The sequence below is a fragment of the Acinonyx jubatus genome, chromosome C1 (genome assembly GCF_027475565.1).
Source record: "Acinonyx jubatus isolate Ajub_Pintada_27869175 chromosome C1, VMU_Ajub_asm_v1.0, whole genome shotgun sequence".
NCBI lineage: Eukaryota > Metazoa > Chordata > Mammalia > Carnivora > Felidae > Acinonyx > Acinonyx jubatus.
Window position 1 is genome coordinate 184,758,507 of NC_069381.1, and position 27,265 is coordinate 184,785,771.

Sequence of the window (27,265 nt, forward strand, 5' to 3'; positions counted from 1 at the left end):
TTATGTCCTAGAAGATGATCAAGATAGTCAACTACAAAAAGTAGGTTATAATGGCATACAGAGTATGATCTCATTTTTTTTTGTAAAGCAAGAAATATATCCACTTAAAAATAAAGGACTAAAGAAGGAAAACTGAACATCAAAGCAATAATGATTGTCTTTGAGTGAAGGGGGTTATCTCAGAAGGATGGGGTAGTTTCAATTTTCTCTCTCTGCATTTTCTAAGTGTTTCTAATAAATATGTATTATGTTGGCAATGGAACACTTCTTGCTTCTGGAAATGTTACTAGAAGGAAGGGTTATCAGAGGATTTTTGTCTTCATCCCATTAATTGGGTGGGTAGGTTCACCTAACTCTGCAAGATGCTCCTGGCAGGTTAGGGATTTAACATCACAAGCCTAACACATAATATTTATTGACATTTAGCCTATGTGGAAAGATGCTGGTAGGCAAATTAACATTTGTTAATGTCACTTCCCATCCCAACTTTCATTTCCAAAGCAGTGGTCGTAACCATTGAAGAATCGTTCTAGCAAGAGTTAGAGGAGGTGGCAAGTTGTAGAAATGTAGTGATAAAGGCAGTGGATAGTAAGCAAGATTATAGATGGCAGAAAGAAGTAGAATGATACAAATATGGAAGTAAATTAACATGTGTGCCCAAAGAAGCAACATTTTTATTCCTAGGGCTCTTTTCTCAGCTCCCAAATAAGAGTGCAACATGCTAATCACAAGGTAGAGATTATCAGGACACTTCTCCAGACTGGGTGGTCCCACTGCAAGTGCTGCTAGGAAAGTCTCATATTCAGGAGGGCATGGACTTGGTTTATACAGGGAAGACCAACATGAACTTGGCTCATGGGAGGAAGGAGCAGAAGTGTGCTATAGCAGTCATAGACCAGAGGCCATGAGACTGGAATAAATGGAGGCTCCAGGAAAAGCCTTGATACAACCTTGTGGGACGAGTTGGGGGAGGGCTGGTTAGTTGAAAAGGAAAGTCCTAAAAAGAAGTTTTCATACTGCTGATCAGTACCTACTCTCCTTTCTTTCACTGGCCTGGTGAAAATGGCCAGTTCTTCTTATATGAGACTCTACCGCCCCAAGAGAAGTTCTGTCAGCCTTTCCCTGCTTCCCCAGCTACCTAGTCTAAATGCAAAGAGTATGCATGCCATGCTAACACAAGTTCAAAATAGGTTCCCTAGCCTTCCTTCTCCAATGAGATTGCAGCTCGTATGCCCTGTCTATAGAACAATTCTGTAATAATTCAATTATTGTGGGCCAATGGGTAGGAGTGGGGTGGGAGTGTGGAGGTGGAAGCTGATGGATGCATCGTGCCCCCCTCACCATCAACACCTACCCACCCACCCCCAGAGTTTCATAGAGTGGGTTCAGGCCCCAATTTTGGCACACATCCCATCCTACCACCTATAGTGAGAGCGGACTAGGTGAAAAGAAAAATTTCACGAGATTTTCCTTGAATGTCCCTCTAGACTGATATTAGGCCCTAGTGATCTATACCACTCCAAACCCCCATTTCATTGTCCCTGAAAACCTGTGCCTGGGCAGGGCACCCTCGATGGAAAAAATACCCTCCAGCCTTTTCTCAGGCCACAAGCTAAAGATCAGGCCTCCACCCCATGTTCCCTTCTCTTTTAACTGAGCTGGAAATTGGCAAGGACTGGGGATTTGCAAATTGTCTTCTATCTTAAGTCTACAAAGCAATTATTCCTAAGTTTGAGGATAAAATTATCTATTTGTAGAAACAGTTTTATGTCATGGGAATCAGATACCTGAAAGTTTCTTATGTAAATCTTATGCAAAACGTGGCCAACTTACAGCTCTGGGCCAGAACTTCCAGCAATCATGGCACTGGGAAGGGGAAGGGTATCAGTTCTTTGTCACTTTAGGTTGGTATGTATATTTGACGTTAAATAAGCCCATCTATTTTTGCTTAATTGGGGATTTGCGTGGCCAGGGAACTTCATTCTGAATGTCAGGCATCAGACCTGCAGTTAATTGCTTCCTGGGATCTGCAGTTTTATGTCTGGTGGCTTTCCACTTGTAAACCTGACTGTGGGCTCTAGAGATGGGTGTACTTAAATGATTAGCACTAGATTAGCAAAGACTTTCAAACGTTCTAAGTAAATAAGAAAATTAAGACTCACAAGTCCTGCAGAATCAGCCCCTGCCACCCTCCCAGCTTCATATCTGTCCCCTCTCTCCCTCTGTCCCAGGCCAGCCAACTGGCCTTTCTTTCCTTCCTTAAAATCAGTCTTCTCCCTCTCATCCCGGGGTCTGTATGAGCACCACGGATCTCACTCAGCCTGTACTGCCCTCGCCTCCCCTGCCCTAATTCCTCAGCTCTCAGCTCAAATGCTTCCTTCTCAGGGAAGCCTTCCCTGACCAGCTCTGACTCTAAGTCAGATATCTGGGCCTTTTTTTCACAGGTAATCATGCATCTCTATGATAATTTGGTTAGTGTCTGACTCCTCCACTAGTCCAAGCTGCCAGAAGGCAGAGCCTTCCCTGTATCTTCCAGAGCCAACCACCTAGTAGCATATAGTACTTGCTCAACTAATAGATTTGCTCATCTCCAAATGTACAATTCAACACAGATCAACTTGAGGATTTGTCCTTACTGTAATTTGGGCACTTAGTTATCTCTCTTTATATGATCCATCTCAGCGGGCAACCGAGAGAGCTTCTTAGGTAATCCCCGGGAGGCTGAGCTTCAGAAACACTGTAAATAAGGGTATTTTCCATCCAAGCTTCACCCTCCGAAATTGCTTCTTTTCCTCCCTCCCCTCCAGGAGTCTATGCTTGCAGCCCTTGGAACATACGTCCAATTGGGCTTTTCTGCTTGGTGGGCACTGTCCCTCACAGAAGCATCCTTAATTACATATTTCTGCTTCTATAATGATATTTCTGGGCCCTTTATGTATGTACATGTGGTACCTGGAGCCAGTGGAGAGGTGGAGGCTGAATGAGAGCACACTGAGGATAGATAAGAGTACCCATGTGGACGTTATTTTTCCCCTTGCCATCAACTTCACTAATCCCAGGACATTCTACTTGAAACACTCTTCTAGCCTTCTCCTTTTCTCTCCTTTTCTTCTTTCCCCCTTTATTTTTCAGAAGGAAGACCTCTGGAGAAATTATTTTTCTTTCCCACTTTTCCAGGTTGGGCAGGGTTCCTGAAGCTGAAGATCTGGCTTCCCAAATGCTGAAAGGCTTTCCTAGAGACCGAGTTTCCGCCCAGGAAGCACTGGTTCATGACTATTTCAGTGCCCTGCCTTCTCAGCTGCACCAGCTTCCTGATGGTGAGTGAGAGAGCATGTGTGTGTGTATGTGTGTGTGTGTGTGTGTGTGAGTGTGTGTGTGTACATGCACACATGTAAATCTCAGTGTTTAAGTGTTTTCTCCAAGCACTGGAAAATCATAGAATTTGCAACCAGAAATGAGCTTAGAGATCAATTTGCCTAGGAGAAGCAAGAGGGGACCCATTCTTGCCTGAGTTTTCTATGAGATTCTCTATAACTCAAAAGCACTGGTGGGTTGAGGTGACACAGACCTCCTTGTAATGATCCAAACATTTCACGTATACACTCTTAGAAATTGGATGAGATGAAAGTTGCCTCTGAGTTGTTTGTTTTCCCCAGCATCTGCCAGGAGAAGCAAAACCAAAGTTTGTAACAACCCCCTTCTCTCTCCATGGAGAGTAAGATGATAGGTGACATGGAGATGTCACAAGAGGAGAGCTGGCCTGTCTCGATTGGTAATTTGATGCTGCTGAAGGAAGTACTGGGGTGGGGCGCTGTGGGGAGGGGAGCGTCCTCCCAGGCCGGATGCCCACGGGGAAACACAAGTTACCCTGAAATCAGCCTTGCTGCCTGGGCCTGAAGTCATCCTCCAAATCTGAAATCTGCTGAGGGATCATGTGTCTGGAGCTCTCCTCATGTTTCTCAGAATGTGGCCAGGAAGGGCTAGGCAGAGGATGTGGGCAGTGTGGTCATGGCCTGGCTATTTGGGGGGGACCATGCTTAGGTAGGGTTTCTTTAGAAACATCCACCATTCAACTGAAAAAAAGTTTCAGAATCCCTAAGCAGGAGAAAAGAAAGCTAACAAGGAAGGTCTAGGGGCTCAGACTGGGAAGAGGGCACTGGGAAGGCATTCAGGAGTGACAATGAGGAGAGAGGAGAGAGCGGCTGCCCAAGGGGCTTAGACATATAGGCTAGCCAAAGGCTCCAGGGTCTGCAAATGCAGCTCTGCCATATCTAGGACATTGTCCTGCTATAGCCCAGAGCTCTTACTTTGGGACTTCTTGGGGCATTTCATTATTAAAATGAGTTATTTAGGATCTCCAAAAATAATCATAATCATACAAATGGGGTTAATGTCTTACTTAACCCTGTAGGAAGAGTTAGTCATCAGTATTTATTAAGTCACCATTAAGTGCCAAGAACATATTAAGTGCTATAAAAATTGAAGGAAGAAAGAGCCTTGTCCTTGACCTCAAGGATCCTACAGCGTGGGAGAAAAAGAGGGTGAGGAAGAGGAAACAGGGCACCCTTGTACACATATTAGCACAAATCATATCTAAACAGCTAAAGTCTGTACGTAATCAGCCACAGATGTTCTGAGGATGTGTGTGTGCTAACGGCAATTCTTTGGAGGAACTAGAATAACTCGCATGAGATGGATTGGACTAGAGGTGAATCTGGATTGGAATTTGGAAGGAGGGGAGGGACACTGGCATATGGGTGGAACAAAAGACATTCCAGGCAACCTACAATTCTTCCTCCCTTTCCAGTACCCTCACTCCTGCTGTACCCCTCCCTATCTGATCCTCTACTTCCATCCTGATACACTGTCCCCCGTCTGAGCCCCTAGATCCCTCTTTAGTTTTCTTCTCTTGGTGCCGGGCTTTCTAACTACCACTTCAGGCAAATATCAACCTTCAGGGGTGTGCATGCACACATATACTTACTTACACTCTCACACACTCACACTCCCTTTTCTCCACTTAAAGAAATTCACTCATTGGCCCTCCTCCTGGACCTATTATTCTACATACTGAGAACCACTGGGGACTTTCAAAATTGCCTGGGCACAAGCTTTTACCTGATAAAGAGTAATTAGGAAGAAACAGTCATTGTCCAAACTGATGTGTTGTTAGCAACTCGGGTTTTGATTCTTCCTGGCCATCTGAAGCAAAGCCACCAACAGAGGCACTCTGCTGTGTGTGTGTGTGTGTGTGTGTGTGTGTGTGTGTGTATGTTAGCATGCACACCCATGTGCGGGTGTAAGAGAGAGACCCATCTGTATTCCTTCTCTGTTCACCCAGCCACAGAGCCCAAATCTACTTTGACACTTTTAGAAAAATGAAAAGATGGAATCTTGCAGGAGCCTGCCTGTGCTGGGGGGGAGCCGAGGAGTGCTCACAGCAGGAGGGAAGTTGACTTTTCTTTATACATATAGGGGTTTTTCCATGCAGAGTTTAAATTATGCCTGATAAAAGGAGTTTCGTGGATGTTTCAGTTCTTTCAAATTCTCCTGGCTTCCTCCCAATTAAATGAGGTTTGTCAAAGCCACAGGGCTCTGCTGCTGCTGCCTCGGCCGACAAGCACTTCCTGCAGCGACATCTCGAATCCCCGAGGGAGAAGATGAAAGGGCCAGCGCCAAGAGACAGAGAAGGGGGGCAGGATTGGGTGTGTGTGTGTGTGTGTGTGTGTGTGTGTGTGTGTGCATGTGGGAGGGGGTGCAGAAATAGGTTTAGAGACAGACCGACAGATAGATAGGATGTAGGACAAGTAGACAGAGAAAGCAAGGCTATCAGGAAAATAGAAAAGAAAAACAGAGGAGGAGAGAGAGCAGCTGGGGCCCATCTGTGCACCTTGACAGCAGTGGCCCTTACTCAGGACACATCTACCAAGGGATGCACTCCCTTGGCCTGGCAGTGCCAGCCTACTTTTACATTACCCATGGCAATTAGCCTTTATTAAGAGCCTCCTTTTCAGACAGAGAGCACCAGACAGTTATCACAGTTCCTAACCTTCAGGGACACAGAATCTCTCTCCATCTCTGTGGTGGGCTGCCCCAGGCATAAGAATTGTGCAAAAATAAGACATGCTCTTGTGAGTGGTTTGTAAAGAGAGTTTCCCTGCCATAATTATGCAAGAAATTTTGCTCTCTGGTGGCATTTCAGTATGGAATCATTTAGGAGCTTATATTTATATCATTTTATTATTCTGGTTTTATTCTGGTTGCAGGATAACAAACTTGTCACTTTAAAATATATTCTGTTTCCCCTTTGATCTGGGAGATGCCAGCTCTTATTGTCTGCCCTCTGAAGAAGACAATTTGAGCATGAAACCTGTGGCTGAGAAATATGTGAAGCGTGGAGGGACAGCCTAAATCCCCGTGGAAGAGTGGCAGAGAAACTCCCCACGATGTGCAAGAATTGTTCCCGTCTATCCATGTCTATTTCCCCAAAGCTGAGACGTCCCATACAACACTTTCTCTGGGTCGTGGCACCAAGCGTATAGCAAGAGGAAAGCAGGGGGTTACTTGCCATGAAATCCAGGGTTTCCAAGATTAGTTCCCTTTTGGAACACATTCTTAGTGGAGAAGCATGAATATTAGAATGGCAAGCATGTGGGAACTTCTGGCAAGCACTGACATTTTCCCTTATTGACTCTTGAACACCTGAAGAAACATTTGTTGATGGGGAAATTATTGGTAGTCTCTCTCAAAACACACCCAACAGCAAGCTAATTGCTTTTGCAGATGGCTGGGGAGATGCTCGCCCTTCTCAGTCGCCGGCTCACGGCCACACTTGCGGTCCTCACTGCCGAGCCAGCAGCGCAGAATGTCAGCTGGGGCAGCGAGGACCTAAAATTAGGTCCTTGGCAACTCTCTAATCTTAGCTGCAGGTTCAGCTTCTTCGTTTAATTCCCTTTGCCCTCAGCATGAACTTGGGCTCTGGGAAAGGAACACTGTTTAATGATTTGGAGGTGGGGGGAGTAGAAAATCATTAAGCTGCCCTTTCTAGAAACTGGCTCCACTCTGTTCTTGCAGGGAGCCTTCCAAATGTTACCCTTGGAAAGTTAAGACTGATTTTGGAAGGTAGCCATTTTGAACCACAGACACTGATCCACAAAAGTTTTTTGTTTTTTTTTTTAATCTGGGGCAGTAAATGCCACGTGATTTAAGAGTCTGGTCCTTAAGCCTGGGTCCTTGATCGTCAGGACATCAAAGGCTGTCTCTCTCTGTGGGTTGGTCCCATTTTGCTTTCCAAATCCCAGACTTGAGTCTCTCTCATTCCTTCCTGGACTAAATCCCCCTTGTCCTTTAAAACAGGTTTCAGCATCTTAGAAAAAAAAATCCTGAAACTTGAAAGCTTACAATTGTTTCACAAGTAATTTTTGCAAAAACAGCTTACGAGGGTCTTTTTCCTCATCAAATGCTTTCTTACTTTGCAGGCATACGGAAGGCAAGGCATTTACCTCTCCAATACGTCCAATACGTCACCGCACCCTGGTGTCAATACTCCAGAAGTTCTTCAGCAGTCTCTATCCATACTGCCCCATTAAAATCTGAATAATTTTTTGTTTTGCTCCAACAAAAAAATTTCAGGCCTTCTTTTAATATTATATCTTTAATATATTTGAAGATCTCTTGATATCACTTTCCAAAGCTCACTTTTCTAGGCTGAGTGGCTTTGACTTCCCTTCTCCCCAATAGAGATTCAGCCTCTCTCACTCTTTAATCATTCTGTTTCATTATTCTGTTCTGAACCTGTTCCAATTATTTTGCTGATCTCTGAGACTATGGACCCACTGTAGACTCAGATTTCTAACATAGTGGGAGAATTATGCTCCAGTTCATTCATTAAAGATTTACTGAGGGTCATTTGTATGATACTGAGTGATACAAAAATGAATTAGTCATGGAGTCTGTCCTCAAAGAGCTTATAGTCCTTCAGGAAATGAGACAAGTATATAAACAGCCACAGATCTAGTGTGAGGTGCTCTGGGTGTTCAAAGGAGGTGAGATTAACTCTAGCTGTGGTGATCCAGGATGGCTTTGTAGGTGGGCCCTCAAAGATGTTGGAGTCTGGATGGTTGGGGAGGAAGGACATCCAGGGAGAAGAATGTCATTCTCCTCTCAATACCATCTAACATCATAGTGAAGTTGTCCTCTTTTTAATAATAGTGGCACAACCCTGACTCATAATCCATCATGGTTTTTCTACTTACTGTATGGCTTGTTGCAATAACTTAAACATTCTCTGTCTTTTTTTTTTTTTAAGGTAAAAAAAAAAAAAACCCAGTGTGGGGCTCAAACTCATGATCCATAATCAAGAGTCACATGCTCCACCAACCGAGCCAGCCAGGTGCCCCAATTTAAACATTCTTTAACATGTACTAGTAAAATTTAGTTTCATTCTTTATATGCTAATGGTTTCAAATCTATTTTATTCTTGCTTTTATTGTGTAGACTATTCAAAATTTAACCAGAATACATTGTCATTCTAGAGGCCAGTTCTCAGGGGATGGGAGGGAGCAGATTCTGAGCCAGGTCTCTCTTTTCTGCCTGCAGGAGTTTGTAACCTAACTCAGACCACCCTCTCAAACCTTTTAAATCCTCCGTTATTTGATATGTAGGCAGTACATTAAGAAGCAAGAAATTAAGACATATCCTCCATAACACACTTCCTCACCTTCTGTGCTCGGAGCTGTCCTCAAGAGATTCCAGTATATTAGAAGAGATGCTGGAAAGAGAGGAAAGAGTTAGAGACTCTTGGAGTGGGAGAGGATCTCAGACACTTGCTATTCCATATCTTCATTATACAGACTGAGTCCCTGACTCCCTGGGAAGAATAGTGGCTGCCGTTTATTGGGCATCTATGTGCTTTACACAAATTCTCATTCAATTTGTAGACTAACTGGTGAGGCTGGAGCTATTATCCTCACATTACATATAGAAAATTGGGAATGAGCGAGGCTAAGGAAATTGCTCAAAGTCACGCATCTAGTAAGTGGGAGAGCCCAGGCCTGACTTCAGGTCAGACTCTTAAGCCGCTCTTCCCACTACTCATTGCTGCTTGCTAAAGATCAATGGGAATTTAGTAGCAAAATGAGGATTACAACCAAGGTCTTCACTCCCAGCCCTGTGACCTTTTCCACTGTCCTATGCTCTATGTTTATTTTAGAGCCTTCCCAGGAAGATTCCACTTGTCCCCAGATAACATATTTAATATCTCACAATTAAGAAGGTTCAATTTTGTGTTTAATAGAGACATCCTTCACCTCTTCCTTAATCCTCAATGTCCTTTTGTCTTAGTCTCTGTTCCTGTTTTCTTTTTTGTTTTTGTTTGTTTTGTAATACACAGTCATCCTTGGGTTTTAAGTTTTTTTTTTTTTTTTTTTTGAGAACAAGCACACACGTGCATGAGGAGGAGGGGCACAAGAAGAGGGAGGGAGAGAATGTTAAGCAGGCTCCACACCCAGTGCAGAGCGTGACTTGGGGCTCCATTTCACAACCGTGAGATCATGACCTCAGCCGAAATCAAGAGTCTGACACTTAACCGACTGAGCCACCCAGACACCCTGGGTTTTAAAAGTTCTTAATCAATGGTGGTTCTTTTTGTTTGTTTGTTTTACTATAACTCATTCAATTTTATAAAGTAATTTCAGGAATCCAACAAAAAATGGGCAAAAGCATAAAATAGCAATTCACATAAGGAAAACAAAAAAAGCATACCAACATATGGAATAAAAAGACAGCCTTACTAATGATTAAATAAATACAAATAACTGTTAAAGTAGTTATTTTTTTTTCCCTTAACCTAATGACTCCCCAGTGTCAGTGAGATTGTGGTAAAATGATATTCTGCTGGTGGTGTTGTAAGTTGGAGCAACCTTTGCAAAACATTATGGCACACATATCAGGAGCCATAAAAAATGGTCACAACCTTTAACTCTACACTTTGGTTTCTGGAAATTATGCAAAGAAACAATTAAACAGAAAAGAAAGAAGAAAAAGAACCTTAGATGCATAAAAATATTCATCGTAGTTTTGTCTATAATTTTATCTTAAAAAGTATAAAATAAAAAGAAACGGTCTAAGTATTCAACACTAGAGAACAGATTGGATAATGTTGTTATATTGACTCAGCATATAGTACTAAGTAACCATTTAAAATAATTCACAGGAGGGGCACCTGGCCGGCTCAGTCAGTAGAGCATGTGACTCTTGATCTCAGGGTCCTGAGTCTAAGCCACCCCCCCCCTCCGCCGACCACCACCACCCCCCACCCCCGTTGGGCATGGAGCCAACTTAAAAAAAAGAAAAGAAATTTGCAGGAGTGTTAGCGAATATGGAAATGTTTATGCTATTATGACGTGAGCTAAAAGAAAGGATACAAAATTGCATATTTTAATGTACCTGTGAACATGTATTATGCATATAAACAAAACTGAAAGGTAGAGTACAAAAATAAAAATGCTCTTCCTAGTTTAGGAGGATTGTGGGTAACTTTTTTTCTTTTTCAAAGTTTTGTTTAATGTTGATGTTGTATTGCCTTTATTGTTTAAAAGAATGAGGTAAGGCAAATGGTATTGGGAGTCCAGGCTCCAGACTGAGAGTTAAAGGACCTAAGTTATCTTCTTTTTTTCCAACATAGCATCTGTTATTGGCCTTCATAAACCTCAATTTCTCAGTCTGCACAATGGGTTAACATTAGTTTCCTTTGTCCCAGATTGACAGAATGTTTATTTTATAAAGCTTTTAACTCACTGAATGCAAGGGTTCACATAAATGTGGTCCTAGGAGAATGAGAGGTGGGAGGGAGAGGAAAAGATAAATAGGCACTAATTAATTTTAAAAGGAAAGATCATCTGCTTTAATCGGAAATGCATATGTGCTGTGCCCCCAGTCAGAGTTTTAAGTGCACTCCATGTTAGTTAGCAACTTCAACTTAAAGTAGTGCTGTGTGATCCTTTGGGCTTTGAAGATACGAAGCCTATATACATACACATGAGCTAAAATCACCACGTAGTCACGAGGCTGTGTGCACTCTGAATAATTAAATGCACTAAGCGACTCCAGCTGATGGATTGACAATGTGTAAGAGCAGTGCGAAAAACCACGTGACAGGGAAATTACAAGACATTTTGAAATGATGGTTTAATTTCCAAGCTTTCTTTTCAGCTCGTGCTTTCTCTTTTAGCCATTACAGGCAAGTAAAAGAGATTTGATTATCTTGTTTCCTGTGAAAGGTTATTTAGCTCCTCAATCCCATTAAGTCACTTTCTGCACTCCAGTGCACCCAGCCTTCACCAGGTTATCAGCCCAGGAAGAGTAAATGGAGACACCAGGATCAGATTTCTAAAGGAAGGAAAGTTAAAGCAAAGTTTGAAAGGGGTGACAGCCAACAGCCAGGAGCTTAGGAACTCAATTAGACTGAAAGACAACTATCTCATTATCTCGTTCCAAAATGATCTAAATACATAAGAATCTAAAAGTTTTAAATAAACTTGTCCTACTGACTGTCTAGATGACTGAATTTCCCTTCTCAAAAAATTTTAAACACCCACTTTCGTATTTATTTATTCTAAGTGCGAAGCAGCTGTGATAATTATGCTGTCAGATTCAGTAAGCTAATGAGGAGTCAGTAGAATGGAAGGTTTTGCATCTGTGAGATTGCTGCAGAACTGCTCTGCTGCCTTTTTTCCTTCTCTCTTTTTCTTTCTTCCTTTTTTTTTTCTCTCTTGCTTTTGTTTTCTTTTTCTGAGTCAGGAAGGAGAGTCAGGCAGTCCATGGCCAAATTGGAATCCCTTTGATTAACTGAGTGTTTTCCCAACACTGTTCTACCAGAGAATTTCTCTCTTCCTTCCTCTCTCCCTCTTATCCTTTCCCTCTCTCCCTTCTTTCTCCCAATTCCCTTCTTTCTCTCTGCTCTGCTTTCCTCCCCCCTTTTTTTTCATATAAATACCTGTTTCTTTTTTCTTAATGTTTTATTTTTTTGAGAGGGGGGAGGGGCAGAGAGAGAGGGAGACAGGATCCTAAGCAGGCTCTGTGCTGACAGCAGAGAACCCTATGCGGGGCTTGAACTCATGAACCCATTTGATCGTGACCTGAGCCGAATTCAGATGCTCAACTGACTTAGCCACCCAGGCGCCCCTCTTTCTTCCCCTTCTGTCTTCCTTTTTTTCTCTGCCTCTGATTCCTCCTCCTTCTTCCTCTTCTTCTCCCTTTCTATGGCTTCCCCCGTCCCTTTCTCCCTTTTTCCCCTCTCTTCTCCTCCTCCTTTTTTCCCCCTTTTCCTCTCTCCCTCTCTCCCTCCTGCCTCCTTCCTGGCTTTTGAGGTGCTGCTGCTTTTGAAGGACAAGGAAGCCTGAGAGAAATCTTCATGCCACTGTCCCCAAGGCAAGAGGACACCTCTCTGAGGGAAATTTCCAAAGTGGTTTGGGTTTGCATTGATTTGAGAATAACCTGTGAAGTGTACACACTGTTTGTTTTAGTTGTTTGTTTATGCTATGACATGAGCTAGAAAAAAAGTAGAATACAAAGTTATGTATTATAAAGTACCTGTGAAAATGTATTCTGTGTACCACCAAACTTGATGCCTCCCCCTTATAGCCTAGCAAATGTGTAATTCCAGACCCAAGGACTCAAGGCCACAGACTACTCATGACATCGAAGGCAGATGTCTAGGCCAAGCAAAGTAGATATGGCCCTGCAAATTCATTTCTTGTTAAATTGTGCAATATTTACTTTTTCTTAAAGTTTATGTATTTATTTTGAGAGAGAGAGAGAGAGGATGAGTAGAGGAGGGACAGAGAGAGAGAGGGACAGAGGCCCCAAAGTGGGGTCTGTGCTGACAGCAGAGAGCCCAATGTGGGGCTCGAACTCACAAATGGTAAGATCATGACCTGAGCAGAAGTCAGACGCTTAACTGGCTGAGCCACCCAGGTACCCCAAAGTGTGCAATATTTAGAGCGACCCAGGTTTGTACAGATTGTGAGCCTTGGAAAAGCAATGCCCAATGAAAGATGCCCTGAGTAGGTTTGTAGATGTGCTTTGGTGACAATGTGGCTATTGCCTCTTGCTGTTTCTCCCAGATGGCATCTATGCTAATGGCTTGTAACAAAGGCTACTAGTTATTAAAAATATATTGTGCATCAAGAACAACCCAAGATGTTTTTCATATATCATCTCCTTTAAACTTACAGCAACTGCCAGGAAGTTTTATCATCCCCATTTTGCAGATGAGTCGCTTAAAATGTTTACTTTGGGAGGATTTGACCTATAACTTTAGTGTAATAAGCACTCAGGAACAACACACAACTAACAAACACAGGCATTTACAAAAATGCAAACTTCCAGCATACTAAACTAACCCAATACATAAATCAGAGGGCAAAGGTAGTGTGTGTGTGTGTGTATAAATTATTATATATTATAACACATTATATATGTGTGTATAGAAATTATTATATAATATAATATATAAACATTATATATTATAATATATAATAATATTATATTGTAATATAATATTTATATATTATATAATAATATTATATAATTTATCATTATATAATATATGGTACAAGACTTGTACCATAGAGTCTATTAAATAGATTGCCTGATGTAACAAATGCACTAGGATTTAAACTTTCCAAAACACATCTAGCCCCGGCATGATGCTCATTGCCTACCATCACTGGGACTCTTAACCAGACTCCTTGGCTTGATATTACTCCCTTCACCATCTGGTTTCAACTCATTTTTCCAACTTTATCTACTAGTCTGTCTTGCTATAACCATGCAAGATTACTTTGCAGTTCTGTCAAAGACTTTCCTTCCTCCCTGCCTTTGCTCATGCTGATTCCCCAGACAGCAATATCCTCCCTAGAATTCCTTAACTGTTGAAAGTACAGACCTCCTTCACAGGCCCCAAGGGCACTTGTCTATGCTTTCCCTGTGCTCCCTGGGAGATGTAGGAGAGCAGCTGTCATAATTCTTTGTTTGCACCTCACTTTCAGCCCTTGTTTGTCAGTGTGTGTGTGTCCCCAGTTCTATTCCTGTTTTTGGATCTTCAACACCTAGCATAACACCTTACCCAAGTGCTCATTTGGTAAATATATGTTGAATTGAATCAAATAAGAGGCATTTGACAACTATTAGTAGATTCAGTAAAGCAAGCTATCTGTGAGTCGGTATAAATTATTGGTGGGTAAGCCTGCCTCATGTTTTGATGTCTCTTCAGGTGACAAATATTACAACAGACATAAAAATAGACCATGAAAGATTCCAGGAAATAATATGTTGGTGCTTTTCTCTTTTCCTCCCTACAGAGGAGTCTTTGTTTACAGTTTCAGGAGTGAGGCTAAAGCCAGAAATGTGTGACCTTTTGGTCTCCTACCGGAAAGGTCACCTCCCAACCCAGTTTAGCAAATGCTGGTGAAAGAGAGGGCGACATCACCAATATCCTTTCAGGTAAGTGGTCCCAATAGTGAGCCTCCTTATGGGTGGGAGTGAACATTCATCACTTCCAGGTGGAGAGGAGGACACTGTTCACAGATTCAGAGCCTGTTCTGTGTCTGGCTCTTTATTCCCACTCTAGGGACAGGTGGCCTAGCCCCCTCTGGGTACAGTCAGTCACAGGAGGATGATAATGTGCATCTCCTATCTCTCTCTCTCCCAGAGGAATAGTAAGACTCCCAAGACAAAACTGACAAGTCATTGGAAGGCCTTTAACTGACACATGTGGAATAAATTATTGCACTGTAATGTCACATTCTCTCAACCATGAAGTTTTCTTCATCAGCTGATAGAACAAAATCAGAGGTTGAAAACCATCCCCATTGGCTCAAGACTGAGGAGTGTCCTGGGATGTGGGACATTCAGTGCTAAAATTGGCATAGACCTGGGTAAACCAGGATAGTTGGTCACCCCCAAATGCCAAAGAAGACCTGGTTCAGGGCCTGGCCCTCCCCAGGAGATGGTTTTAGATGCCTATGAGAGTGTAGTCATCACTGCCCCAGGCTTTTTAGGCCACCCCTTCTGCACAGTTGGTCACAGGGAGTTCTCCATTCAGGGTGAGTTCTAGGAACAAGGTCCTGATTGGGAGCCATCCACAATGTCTCAGACACAGCTACTCTCCTTAGTCAACCCAGGTAGCCCAGCCTTCCAAGCAATCTTGAGGAAGAAGTGTACTATGGAGAATTTTTCTGAAATTACCACACCCTAAAAGGAGTTCTGCTGGTAGGCATAGGAAGCCAGGTGGGACAACTGCAAAAGCCATCATAGTAGAGACACCCCTAGATGTGACAAGAGCACATCCCATATGGGGCCTTCCACAGTGGGGGGGGGGGGGGGAAACAATAATCCAGATAGAGGGATCAAGGTGGGGCCCATGCACAAAGCCAGCCAGTCACCTGGCCCTTTAGGTGACCCTGGCTATATCCCAAGCCACAAGCATTAGACTATGGTTTGACCACCCATTTGGAAACCACAGCTTGGCCATGCTTCCTGATAGAACTTTCAGGGCCTAGATAGTAATCACTGGTGTGCTCCCCACACCTGCCAGCTCATAAGATAATTCACAGGGCAGGGTTCAGCTCTTTGCCACTTTCTCTTGGATCTCTCTTTGGCTGTTGGTATTTAAAGGCATGTAAATATGCTTGCCTCCTGGATTTTCTAAGATCACTGTATTTAGAACTTTGGAAAGATCAGGGTGCCTGGGTGGCTCAGTCAGTTTAGCGTTCGACTTCAGCTCAGGTCATGATCTCATGGTTCATGAGTTCAACCCCTCATCTGGTTCTGTGCTGACAGCTCAGAGGCTATAGCCTGCTTCAGATTCTGTGTCTCGCTCTCTCTGCCCGTTTCTCTCTCTCAAAAATAAATAAACATTTAAAAAAATGTTTAAGAAATTTGGAAAGATCAAGGAAGTTTAGAATTATAGCTGTTCCTCATAACATTTTATAAAATACCCAAGTTTGTATTTTGACAGTATACAATTGGAATTACAATAGGCAACACGATAATATGGTATTTTCCAAGCACAATACTTTCTAAAGCAGAGATTTTACTGTATAATTATGTCATTTTAAACCCACTAGTTATGAAAATAGGATGTACTTTAGCTATATTCTCTAAAGATTTGCCCTTCATAAAATTATCAAAGACATTGATAGAAATGGTCTCAGGTGGTGGTGTTCCATAAGCATTACTATTACTTCTGTTATTGTTGTTATTTTATTTTACAAGCAGCCAGAGGGTAGGGAGATAACCCTGCCTCTCTGGTCTTCAATGACTTTCCACAAAGGATTATTACCTGTAGGTATAAAATGGTCACAATAGAAAGTCAATTAAATGCAGCATGTCGAACTTAGTGCCTTTGCCAGCAATTGAGAGAGGGAGGAAGCAGATTTAGCCTCAGTTGGAGTAATCTCGTGATATCCCTAGGCCCTTGGTATTAATGTAAGGAGATAAAACCGTAGGAGACGAACCACAATAGGGAAAATCTAGAGCAATTAAACTGTTTAATAAATGGCTTGGGATCAGCAAAATCTGGGTGTGCTGGAGTTAAACCAACTAAAGGTAATCACATGGACACGTGGGGCCTGTAAATCTTTTCCACTAAATTGAATTTATGTTAAAATATTCACTTTTCAGAAGATCCAAAATGTAAATTGGGATATTAGGACTTGTAACTGGCAGCAATGCCTCAAAATTAAAACTCTTATCCTCAAAATGTCAGTTTCAGGAATGGGAAAAAAATGCATACTGATGTCTACAATAGAGAAATAGAGGGGAACTAAAATTTACTGGGTATATTATTGTGTCAGGCACTTTACACATTTTATTTCCAACCTTGGCATGTTTTGAACAGTGGGATATGGTATATCCAGAGATCAATTATTATTATTTTTAAAGCTTTTTTAGTTCTTATTACCAGGGGCAAGATGCTGCCTCTGTTATAATTTATTATTATCTTTTCTATCAATGTATGGAATTCTATCAATAACTTTGCATCAATGTTTAACACATTTTCCTTACTCAATCTGACTCATGTCTTTTGATTTTGTTTATTCTTCATTCACTTCCAGGGCCACATTACTACTGTTTCAGTTTTAATTTGCTTTGCCTTACTAAGAAGCTTCAAACCTAACTCCACCATGGACCTGGGTTTTCATACCATCACCTGTGATCTGGAATATTGTAAATATGATGTCCAAGGCAACAGACATGATACTTGAAGAAAAAGCAATGAATGGTTATTGCTCTTGTCATACACCCAGAATTTAGCAGTGATTAGCTCAAAAATTAGACACAGACTTAAAGAGTCTAAGAAGAGGATTTATGAATAATTTCATCTGTTTTGTTATTTGATAAAGAGATCCCTAGGCCAGAAGGACTACAGGACAGATGAAAGGCTAACAATTAAAAGAATCTGGAGACTGAGCGGGTGCTTACAGAGGCCTGTCCCTCCTGCGTTCACTTACAATTTCCCCCCAACAAAAAGACTTCTGTGGCAAGGAGAGGATTAGTCTAAAGTTTAGAAAAGTCTCATAGAAGATGGTTTCTCGGATAAAGTTGTCAACAAAAGGACTGGCTTAAGACTCTTTGTTAAGATTTCTTAGGGGGTGCTTCTTTCTTCATTATCTGGATTATCAAAACACACTACTACCCCACTCCAGCTAGATTTTAGAAGTTTGGATTGAGCTCCCAGTTAGATTAAAATTTTTGGCTATCTCCTTCTACTCAATCTCAGTTATCAGTGATGATAGCAAAAGCAATGAGGAACCTAAGCTCTGATTTGATGATGGAAATACTGAATAGTAGGAACAAAGAGTTCCAAAGATGTAATTCAAGCCCTGTTACACCATCAGACACACACACACATGTGCTCACACACACAACCCCCAAATAAAATGAGAGATCTGTCTCAGCTAACACATGTATCATTTTCTTTAATGACTCCTTCTAAAAGAAGCCAGGGAAACTCAAATTACTTCATCTAGGGATCATCTACTCAGGAAACATAGTAGCCTAGAAATCAGAGACTTCTATGTATCCTTTAGAAGAACAAGGAAGAACTAATGACGAAAGAATTAAAAAATAGTACCTATAGACCCAAAGTCTTCCCAAAGATGGGAAAAGGAAAAATGCATACAAATAACCCAAAGAAATCTACCTTAGTAAGTATTGGATTTTCGTGAGGTGTTTGACAAAACCTCTCCAAACATACCTGAGATGAAACTGTGTGGGCTGGATTATGGGACAGATATATGTGCTCAATGAGTGGTGGTTTTTCAACCTAGAGAAAAGCTAATAGTGGTATGGTACAAGGTACAGTCTTAAGTCCCATCCTGGCCAAATATTTGTATTAATCACCTGAATAAAATCAGAGAAGGTCCACAATTTATTCATATAATCATTGAAGTAAGTAGTTATAATTAATGTATTACTTCCATTTTACCAAAGAGGAAATTAAAACTCAAAGAAGTTAAATAACCCATCCATGGAGTATACCAGAGCTAAGCTACAAACCTCAGGTCTGGGTGTCTCCAGTGTGTATGATCTTTCCAGTAATCACATACCTATCAGATCTGGAGAATACACAGTTCTTGAAGAAGCACCTGGTATTTACCACTGGATCATAATTCAAAAGACTAAGCCCTTGCTAAAAGCTAATGTGTATGTACCACTATATACCTATTAGAATGGCCAAGTTCCAGAACACTGACAACACCAAATGCTAGCAGGGATGTGGAACAACAGAGGAACTCTTGCTCGTTGCTGGTAAAAATGCAAAATAGTACTTTGGAAGACAGTTGGGCAGTTTTTTACAAGCCTAAACATACTCTCTTACCTATGATCCAGCCACCGTGCTCCTAGGCATTTACACAATGGAGCTGAAAACTTATGTCCACACAAAAATCTACACATAGGTGTTCATTCATAATCATCAAAACTTGGGCACAACCAAGATGTCCTCCAGTGAGTGAGTGGATAAATAAACTGTGGTATATCCAGACAACAGACAATTATTCAGAACTTAAAAAAAATGAACTAGCAAGCCATGAAAAGACATGAAGGAGCCTTAAGTGAATATTACTAAGACAAAGAAACCAATTGAAAAGACTGCATACTGTATGATTACAACTATATGACATTCTGGAAAAGGTAAAACTATAAAGACAGTAAAAACATCACTGGTTGCCAGGAGTTAGGAGGGAGGGATGAATAGACAGGGTACAGAGGAATTTTAAGGCTGTATAAATAAGTATGATGCTATAATGGTGGAGATGTGCCATTATAAATCTGTCCAAACCTATAGAATGTACAAGACCAAGAATGAATCCTAATGTAAACTTATGGGCTTTGGATGATAATGATGTGTTGGTATAGGTTCATCAATTATAACAAATGTACCATTCTGATAGGGGGAGGCTATGCATGTGGGTGGGGAGGGGGCAAGAGTTATTTGGAAAGTCTCTGTAACTTCTGCTGAACATTGCTATGAATGCTAATATTGCTCTAAAAAGTTACGTCTATTAAAATCAAACAGATTGCCTGAGTGGTTCAGTCAGTTAAGCATCTGACTCTTGGTATCAACTCAACTTCTGATCTCATGGTCATGGGATCAAGCCCCACATCAGGCTCTGCGCTGACAGCATGAAGCCTCCTTGGGATTCTCTCTCTCTCTCCCTCCCGCCCCCCTCTATGCCCCTCCCCCACTCTGTCTCTATGCCTCTCCCCCACTCATGCACACAGGCATGCACTCTGTCTCAAAATAAATAAATAAACATTTAAAAACAAACTAACAAAAACCCCTAAAGAGCTATTGGGCAACAAAGCAATATAACATTTATTCCTATAAAATTTTATCTGATTTCATTTCTTGCACTTTAGACTTAAAATGTCAGCAAGTTAAGTAAAACCGTGACTTAGTGGAAGTTGGCATTTTTAAGTACAATGTGTCTGGCTGTCCAGGAAAGATAATGCCAATACTTTTAGGTGATATAAATGAAAGAATAATAAGATGGTGTCCCAGAGAAGGGAAATAGTTTTCTCTCCACTGATCAGGTCACATCTAAATTATCGTTTATCTGTATCCATCACACTTTAAAAGAAACATCATATTGAAGTAAATATTTATTGTGTATCTATTAGCTTACAAATCTAATTCTGTTCAGTCCTCTCCACAAGACTAAGAGGTAAGTGTAGTTATTTTACAGAGAAGAACACAGAACCAAATTTAAGTAGATTTGATGCTCAGACTCTCTGTCCCCAAAGTCTGTACTTTCCCTACCCCAAAATGCAACTCTGTACAGCAAGCTCCAAGGATGGCTACTAGGGGACTAGAGGGTGTGGAGGCCAAGGCACAAAGAGGAATAGTCCAAAAAGAGAAAACCCAGGGGGCAGAGAAACTCCCTCCAGAGGATTGAGAGTTCTCATAAAGAGGCTAGCCCTCTACTGGGTGGCTGTGGAGCCAAGACAAATACATTGAAAACTCAGAGATCCTACTTTTGATACAGCAAGAAGAGTCCTTGAACAATTTCACTTGCCTACTACCAATGGAATGAGTTCCCACAACAGTAAGGGGCTTCCTCTGCACCCCCAGAAGACATAGAAAGCTATAGGACAGATCCCCATATTGTGGTTTAGAATAACTGACCTCTAAGGTCCCATCCAATCCCAAGATTATTAAGGACTTTTGAACAGCTGTGGAATACTATACGTCGAATTATAGTGAGATCTTATTGTTGCAAGAACAGGTAGACTTTTGATTTTTTTTAAAGATGTTTTTAAAGAAGTAATTGATAAAATTATGCTCTTTAATTATAATGGAAAATAAATCATGCTTGTGCTTTATTCTTTTTCTCCTTTAATTAGTGGATCTGAGGCACCTGGGTGGCTCAGTTGGTTGAGCACCCAACTCTTGATTTCAGCTCAGGTCATGATTTTACAGTTTGTGGGATCAAGCCCCACATCAGGCTTACATTTCACTGACAGTGCAGACCCTGCTTGGAATCTCTCCCTCTCTCTCTGCCCCTCTCTTGCTCTCTCTCTCTCAAAATAAATAAACTTAAAACATTGGTGGATCTGCCTATTCAAAAGCTTAATAAAAATTATATATAAAACACAAAAACATCATTATAGGCTTCCTCCCTTATTTTGTAAAAGGAGCATTCCTGGTGCTTATACATATTTTTTCCCATGTTTTTGTTGATTCTTTTGTATAGACATACACTTGACCTTTGAAACATAATTTATAATGCAATTTGATATATCATTTTAATGATGCTTACTTTCTCAGTCACTAATACTACTCACCTAATATTTCTGTCTCCCAGGCTCCATAATTGGATGGCACTCCCTGGTCCTCTGGTAAGTAGATAAGTCTGTATGATTAGTGCTGGCCAGTGAATTGTGAGTGGAAGTAATATATGTCACTTCTGAGCCAAGCATTCATTTGATTGCCAGTGCAATACTCTCTAGATCTCTTTTTATTTTTGCCTTCTGTTACAGTGACTAGCAGCATTCAGGGTGGTCCTAAAATGAGGAGATGTAGAACAGAGTCCCCAGATGACATGTGATGAATATATAATGAGAAAGACAAATAAAGCTTTGTTTCCAGCCACTAATATTTGGGAATAATTTGTTATTGTGGTATTACCTAACCTATCCTGGCTAGTACTGAGTCACTGTCCAACATGGTAGTTACTAGCTATACGTGACTATTTATGTATAAATTTAAATTTAATTAAGTCAATTCAGTCCCTCAGTGACACTAATCACATTTCAAGAGGTCAAGAGCCACATGTGGCTAGTGACTACCACAATGCACACTGAAGGTATAGAACAAACATATCCATCCCTACAGAAAGCTGGTGACGTAACAGTGGTAGGAGTTTTAATAACATCTTACTTTCCTTGATACTTTAAGTGTGCATCTAATACCACCTTGGAGTTATTCTCAAAAAGTGTCACTTTTATAAAACAAAATCTCTGGCAGTGTACAATGGAGATTGCCTTCTGGAGGAAAATAAGTCACTTTGGACAGTTACATTTCTTAGAACTAGAGGGCTCAGAGGTCTTTTCCTGTAGGATACATAGCAGAAGATTGACACATTTTAGTTACTCTTGACAACTTTCATAAATGAAAGTCTCACATATCCCCACTCCTATTTTAGTCCATCTTCTCTGCCTATTCAAATTTTCTACTTCTAACTCCTCTGTATCCTTAAGTAGGTTAATAGGCACGTGTTATAAGATCTGAGGTGCTCAGTAATGATTCATCCAAGTTTATTAGCATCCTTGTAAACAATTGTTCCTACTGTAAAAACTACCATTGGATATTATAAGAAAGTCTTGTAGGAGACCCAAACTGAACCAAGATATAAAATAACTCCTCCCATATATTTATTAATTCATTCAACAACCATCTAAACACTAGAAATACAAAAAGTAAATTTCTCCCAAGGATTTTATAGTCTAATGGAGAATTAGATAGAAATAAATACAAGATCCAATGACAACATGATCATCTGTCCTATCAAAGAGGAGATGACAGTTAATCTTTGTCTTAAAATGAGAGTTTGCCAGGCAGGCCGTCAAGGGGGTGAAAACAAGATAGCCACTTCTATAACACTCCATGTTAGTTATACTTTAAATAAGTAAGTAAGTAAATAAATAAATAAGCTTGAATGAGGGAAATACAGAAGGGATAAGATATTTTCAGCTGTAAGGAATTGAAAATCCCAAATAAATAGTTTAATTCATGAGGATATTATTTCACATAAGTCTGGACATAGGTGGTCCCAAGATTGATTAATTTGATGGGTCAATGACATCAACAACCCAGGTTCTTTCCATTTTTCTTCACTATATTTTCAATGTCCTTCATTGCCTTATTCTCAAGCTGTTCTAATCATTGTCACTAGAGGCTACCACAGTTTCAGGCATCACATGGGGGTACAACAATGTCCAGTTGAAGAATAGGGCATCTTTTACTGTGTGCTGCTTTTTCAAAGAAAGCACCATTCTCTTCATATCTTAGTGATCAGACTGTCACATCTCCACTCCTAAATTGCTAGCAAGAGTAATAAGATAACTGCTTTAGAATGATCATTAACTACTCCTTCTATGAAGCTAGGATCACCTTTCCTGGGGAGGGGGGGGGCAAACTTCTGAATACTCACAGCTTTCTCATAACTGAGGAATAAATGGGAACCACTGTTGAATAGACAAGCAACAGTTGATTCTGGAGTCTAAGGGTGCAAGGAGCAGTGTGGGTGGTGGTGAAGAATGGCTATAAGCTTTCCAGTCTGGGGTCTGGATAACTTGTTACATAATTTATAGTCAGGTAATTAGTTTGGGAGAGAAGGTCATGAGCTCATTTCTGGACATACGGAGTTTGAGGCATGCATCAGTTATAACTGCTCACCTGGGACCAGGAAGTGAGGACTGGCTACGTGTGGGCATCACCTACATAATAATGTCCTTGAAGTCTCAAAGATATGATTGCCAAAAAGAACATATATAAATAGAAGAAGCACAAGGCTGAAAGATGAATCAGCAAAAGAGACAAAGCATCAGTGGCTAGATTTTGATGGGTTGGAGGGGGCGGAGCAAAAAACAAGAATCATTCTGGGTGACAAAAGATAAGAAGAATGTTCTAAGAATGAATGACCTACAGAGAAAAATGTCAGGGGGCTGTACACTAAGGCTGGCCATGGATTTTGGTGGGTACTGGTCATCGGTGACCTATAAGGGAGTAGTTTCTATAGAATGGTGGTCATAGAAAAATATGGTGGGTTAAAGAGGGAGTAGTAAGAAAGTAGAAGCAAGGACTATCTTTCAGAAACTTCCGCGAAATGATGCAAAAGATGGAGTACTAGCTAAAGTGTGGAAGGGCTGAAGGAAGAAAAATGAAAGAAGTTGGAAGCATCCATGCATAATCTAAACACACAAGGCATGCTCCTCCTGAAACTTAGACTTCTCCCCAATATCCACACAGCCAGCTCCCTTGCCTACTTCAAGGCTTTGTGCCAATGCTGCCCATCTCTTTCAAACATGGGGATAATGATAGTTTCTATCTCAGAGCTGCCTGTGAGGATTGAGTTAATACATTTAAAATTTTTTTTTTTAACGTTTATTTATTTTTGAGACAGAGACAGACAGAGCATGAATGGGGGAGGGTCAGAGAGAGGCAGACACAGAATCCGAAACAGGCTCCAGGCTCTGAGCAGTCAGCACAGAGCCCGACACGGGGCTCGAACTCACGGACCGCGAGATCACAACCTAAGCCAAAGTCGGACGCTTAACCGACTGAGCCACCCAGGCGCCCCTAAAGTATTTTAAATAGTGCCCGGCAGATAGCAAGCTAGTAGCAGCACTGGTGGTGGTGGTGATGGTCCTAGTGGTAGCGGTGGTGTGTCTATGAAAGTGATGGTCCTGGTGGTGGTGGTGGTGGTGGTGATGGTGGTAGTTGTAGTCACATGGTGGTAGTAGTCACGGTAAGATGGAAGAGAAAGGGACCAAGGAAATTAAAGGTGCCAAAGCCATGGTATTGCAGCTAACAAGGTAAGGCAGGAGTCCAGGAGGACGATAAGAAATCGAACTGAAGAATAAAAGACTTACATTAGGGTTTAAAAATGAAGTTGAGGAAGGAAAGGGGACCACACCTCATTCTGGCTGTCTGTGATTGTGGCTCCCTATGGTAAGCCCGGCTAAGTTAAAGTTGCGCGCACTTTTACAATGAAGTACACTTGGGTTTTATTAGTGTCTTGCTCTAATAAACACTCAAAAATGAAGATGGGTGTGTTAGGGGCACCTCGCTGGCTCTGTCAGTAGAGCACACAACTCTTGACCTCTAGGTTGTGGGTCAAGCCCCATGTTGGGTGTAAAGATTACTTAAAAATAAAATCTTTAAAAAGGGCGGGGGGGGAGGGGAGACAGCTGTTTTAAAATATAAATATTTTTCTTTCCAGGGGCGCCTGGGTGGCTCAGTCGGTTAAGCGCCTGACTTCGGCTCAGGTCACAATCTCACAGCTTGTGGGTTTGAGCCCCGTGTCAGGCCCTGTGCTGACAGCTCGGCGCCTGGAGCCTACTTTGGATTCTGTGTCTCCCTCTCTCTCTGCCCCTCCCTCCACTCGCACACTCTCTCTCTCTCTCTCAAAAATGAATAAACGTTAAAAAAATTTTTTTTTAATATTTTTCTTTCCAGACAAATTTCAATTCCTGCAGATTTGTATGAAATGTAATAGTAGCACTGATTTGTGTTTGGTGCTCTAAGATTTTTTTTTTTTTTGCCTTTTTTTAGTTTTGTAGGTATTCTGTAATTTATTATGTGTAAACAATATTTGAGGAAAGATCTAGGAGATTCAAGGTAGGAAATGCAAAAGGTCAGGCTAATCGTACTAACAGAGCCCACTAATATGGCCACAAAGGGCCACACATCTCTAGAAAAGACAATTCCCCAAAAGGGTAGCTGGGGAAGGCAGATAAAAGACCAAAGTTGGGTCATGTGACAGGTGTCACTTGAGTAACGGTACTGGGGCCAGAGATAAAAGCCCACTCCTTCTGGTCACATGACACAGCTTCATTACGCTCCCAGCAGGGGGTTAGAGAGTCTGGATGCCATTTTTACTTATTTATTTATTTGTGTGTTTTTTTCCCTTATTCTGTGATAATGAGAAAATGTTTAAACTCCCATCTCTGTGTTTAAACATTTCTCCCTGCTGACAGCAGCGGGATACCCCTTGATCAACTGTCAGATTGGAAAGTGCAATTTTTCTGGAAAGTAAACAGCATGTTAGCTGGTTGGCAATAATTTTCTGTTTATTGGTAGCTGTTAGTCCGGGAGTGATGGAGCCCTGTGACAGCACTTGTCAAGTGAAGAATACAAAACAAGTTTGGAAATACCTTTAAGACATAGTTTTGACAATAGGGCCTTACTATTTTTTGATAGAAATGTACTCTAAAAAAGTTAAGTTAAAATGGGCAAAAAAAAACTTTCCCAGTGTCCACCAGCTCCTGGAGATCCTTCCGGCAAAACTGACACAGAATCTAAGGAAAACTCATGGAATGCTGGAGTTGGAAAGGTCCTTAACAGGACTAAATCCAACCCCCTTTGTTACCACTGGGGAAACTGAGACCCAGCCAAATGCCTTGGACTCATCTCACAAATAAGAAGAAAACATAATAACTACCAATATAATAAAGAATAAGGGTTATATTTGCTTTTCAAATTCATGTGTGAAAATAAATGGAAAAGACTGGTGGAAGCTTTTTAAACATTTGGACCTACATTTACTTAACATCCAAGTTTAAGAGCTTATGTATAATGTGGATTGTTTTTGTGGAGTGGCTAAAAGGACATCCTCATAGTCCTTCACAGATTAAACGCACCGTCATTAGGGGAAAATATGGCTCCAAGAGAAGTAATATATATTCTCAAGCTATATATTGTGATCAGTCAATATCTATCTTGAATTAGGCTAAATTTGAGGTCCCAATTTGTCCCAGAATTTGCTTCCCTTCTTCCTGATAGAAAAGTATTGCCAGTTGTCAATTAGGAGTCTTCACCTAGATGTTTCCAACAAATATGTCAAGCCTTATATGTCCAAATGTCTTCTCCCCCATATCACAAACAGAGCGTTCTGTTTCTCCAATCCCATTTCAGTTAACAGCAACACCGTCCACCCAATTGTCTGCTCCTTCTACCTACTTCCAAAATACCTTCCAATCTGTTTTCTCCTCTCCATCTCCACTGCGAGGCCACAGACCTGTGGTTCTCAAAATAAGGTCCCTTCATCAGCAGGAGCAGCATCACCTGGAAAATTGTTAGAAATGCACATTTTCAGGCCCCACCCTGGATCTTCATAATTGGAAGGTAGGGCCCATAAGTCTGCATGTTAACAAGCCTCACAGGTGATTCTAATACACTGAAGCTTGAGAACCACAGCCCTGGTGGTATTCTCCAGGTCCTGCCCAGTAGTCCTCTAACTGGCCTCCCATCCACCAGTTCTTTTGTCTCCATACCAATGATTCTCAACTTTGCCTGAATTGGAGTCACATTGGAGAGGTTTGTTTTTTTAAAGACCAATTTCTGGGTCCCACTGCCGGGAATTCTTAATCTGGTGTGTAGCCTTAGGCATCAGGATTGTTTATAGCTCCCCATGTGATGCTGATGTGCAGCCAGGGCACAGCTCCACATTGAAGCCAGGGCTCTCTTGTTATG

The 27,265-nt window shown here is 41.3% G+C and overlaps 1 protein-coding gene across 1 annotated transcript in view; it reads left to right on the forward strand.

Moving 5' to 3' along the window:
* CDK15 (cyclin dependent kinase 15) overlaps positions 1–21,838 on the forward strand; it is an 86,292-nt gene extending 64,454 nt beyond the window's left edge. The window contains exons 12-14 of the mRNA XM_015075914.3: positions 3,178–3,317; positions 14,364–14,505; positions 17,121–21,838. Coding sequence (XP_014931400.1) covers positions 3,178–3,317; positions 14,364–14,473 — 250 coding nt within the window. The 3' untranslated portion in view covers positions 14,474–14,505; positions 17,121–21,838. The remainder of the gene's footprint in view (positions 1–3,177; positions 3,318–14,363; positions 14,506–17,120) is intronic.
* The last annotated feature ends 5,427 nt before the right edge of the window (positions 21,839–27,265 follow it).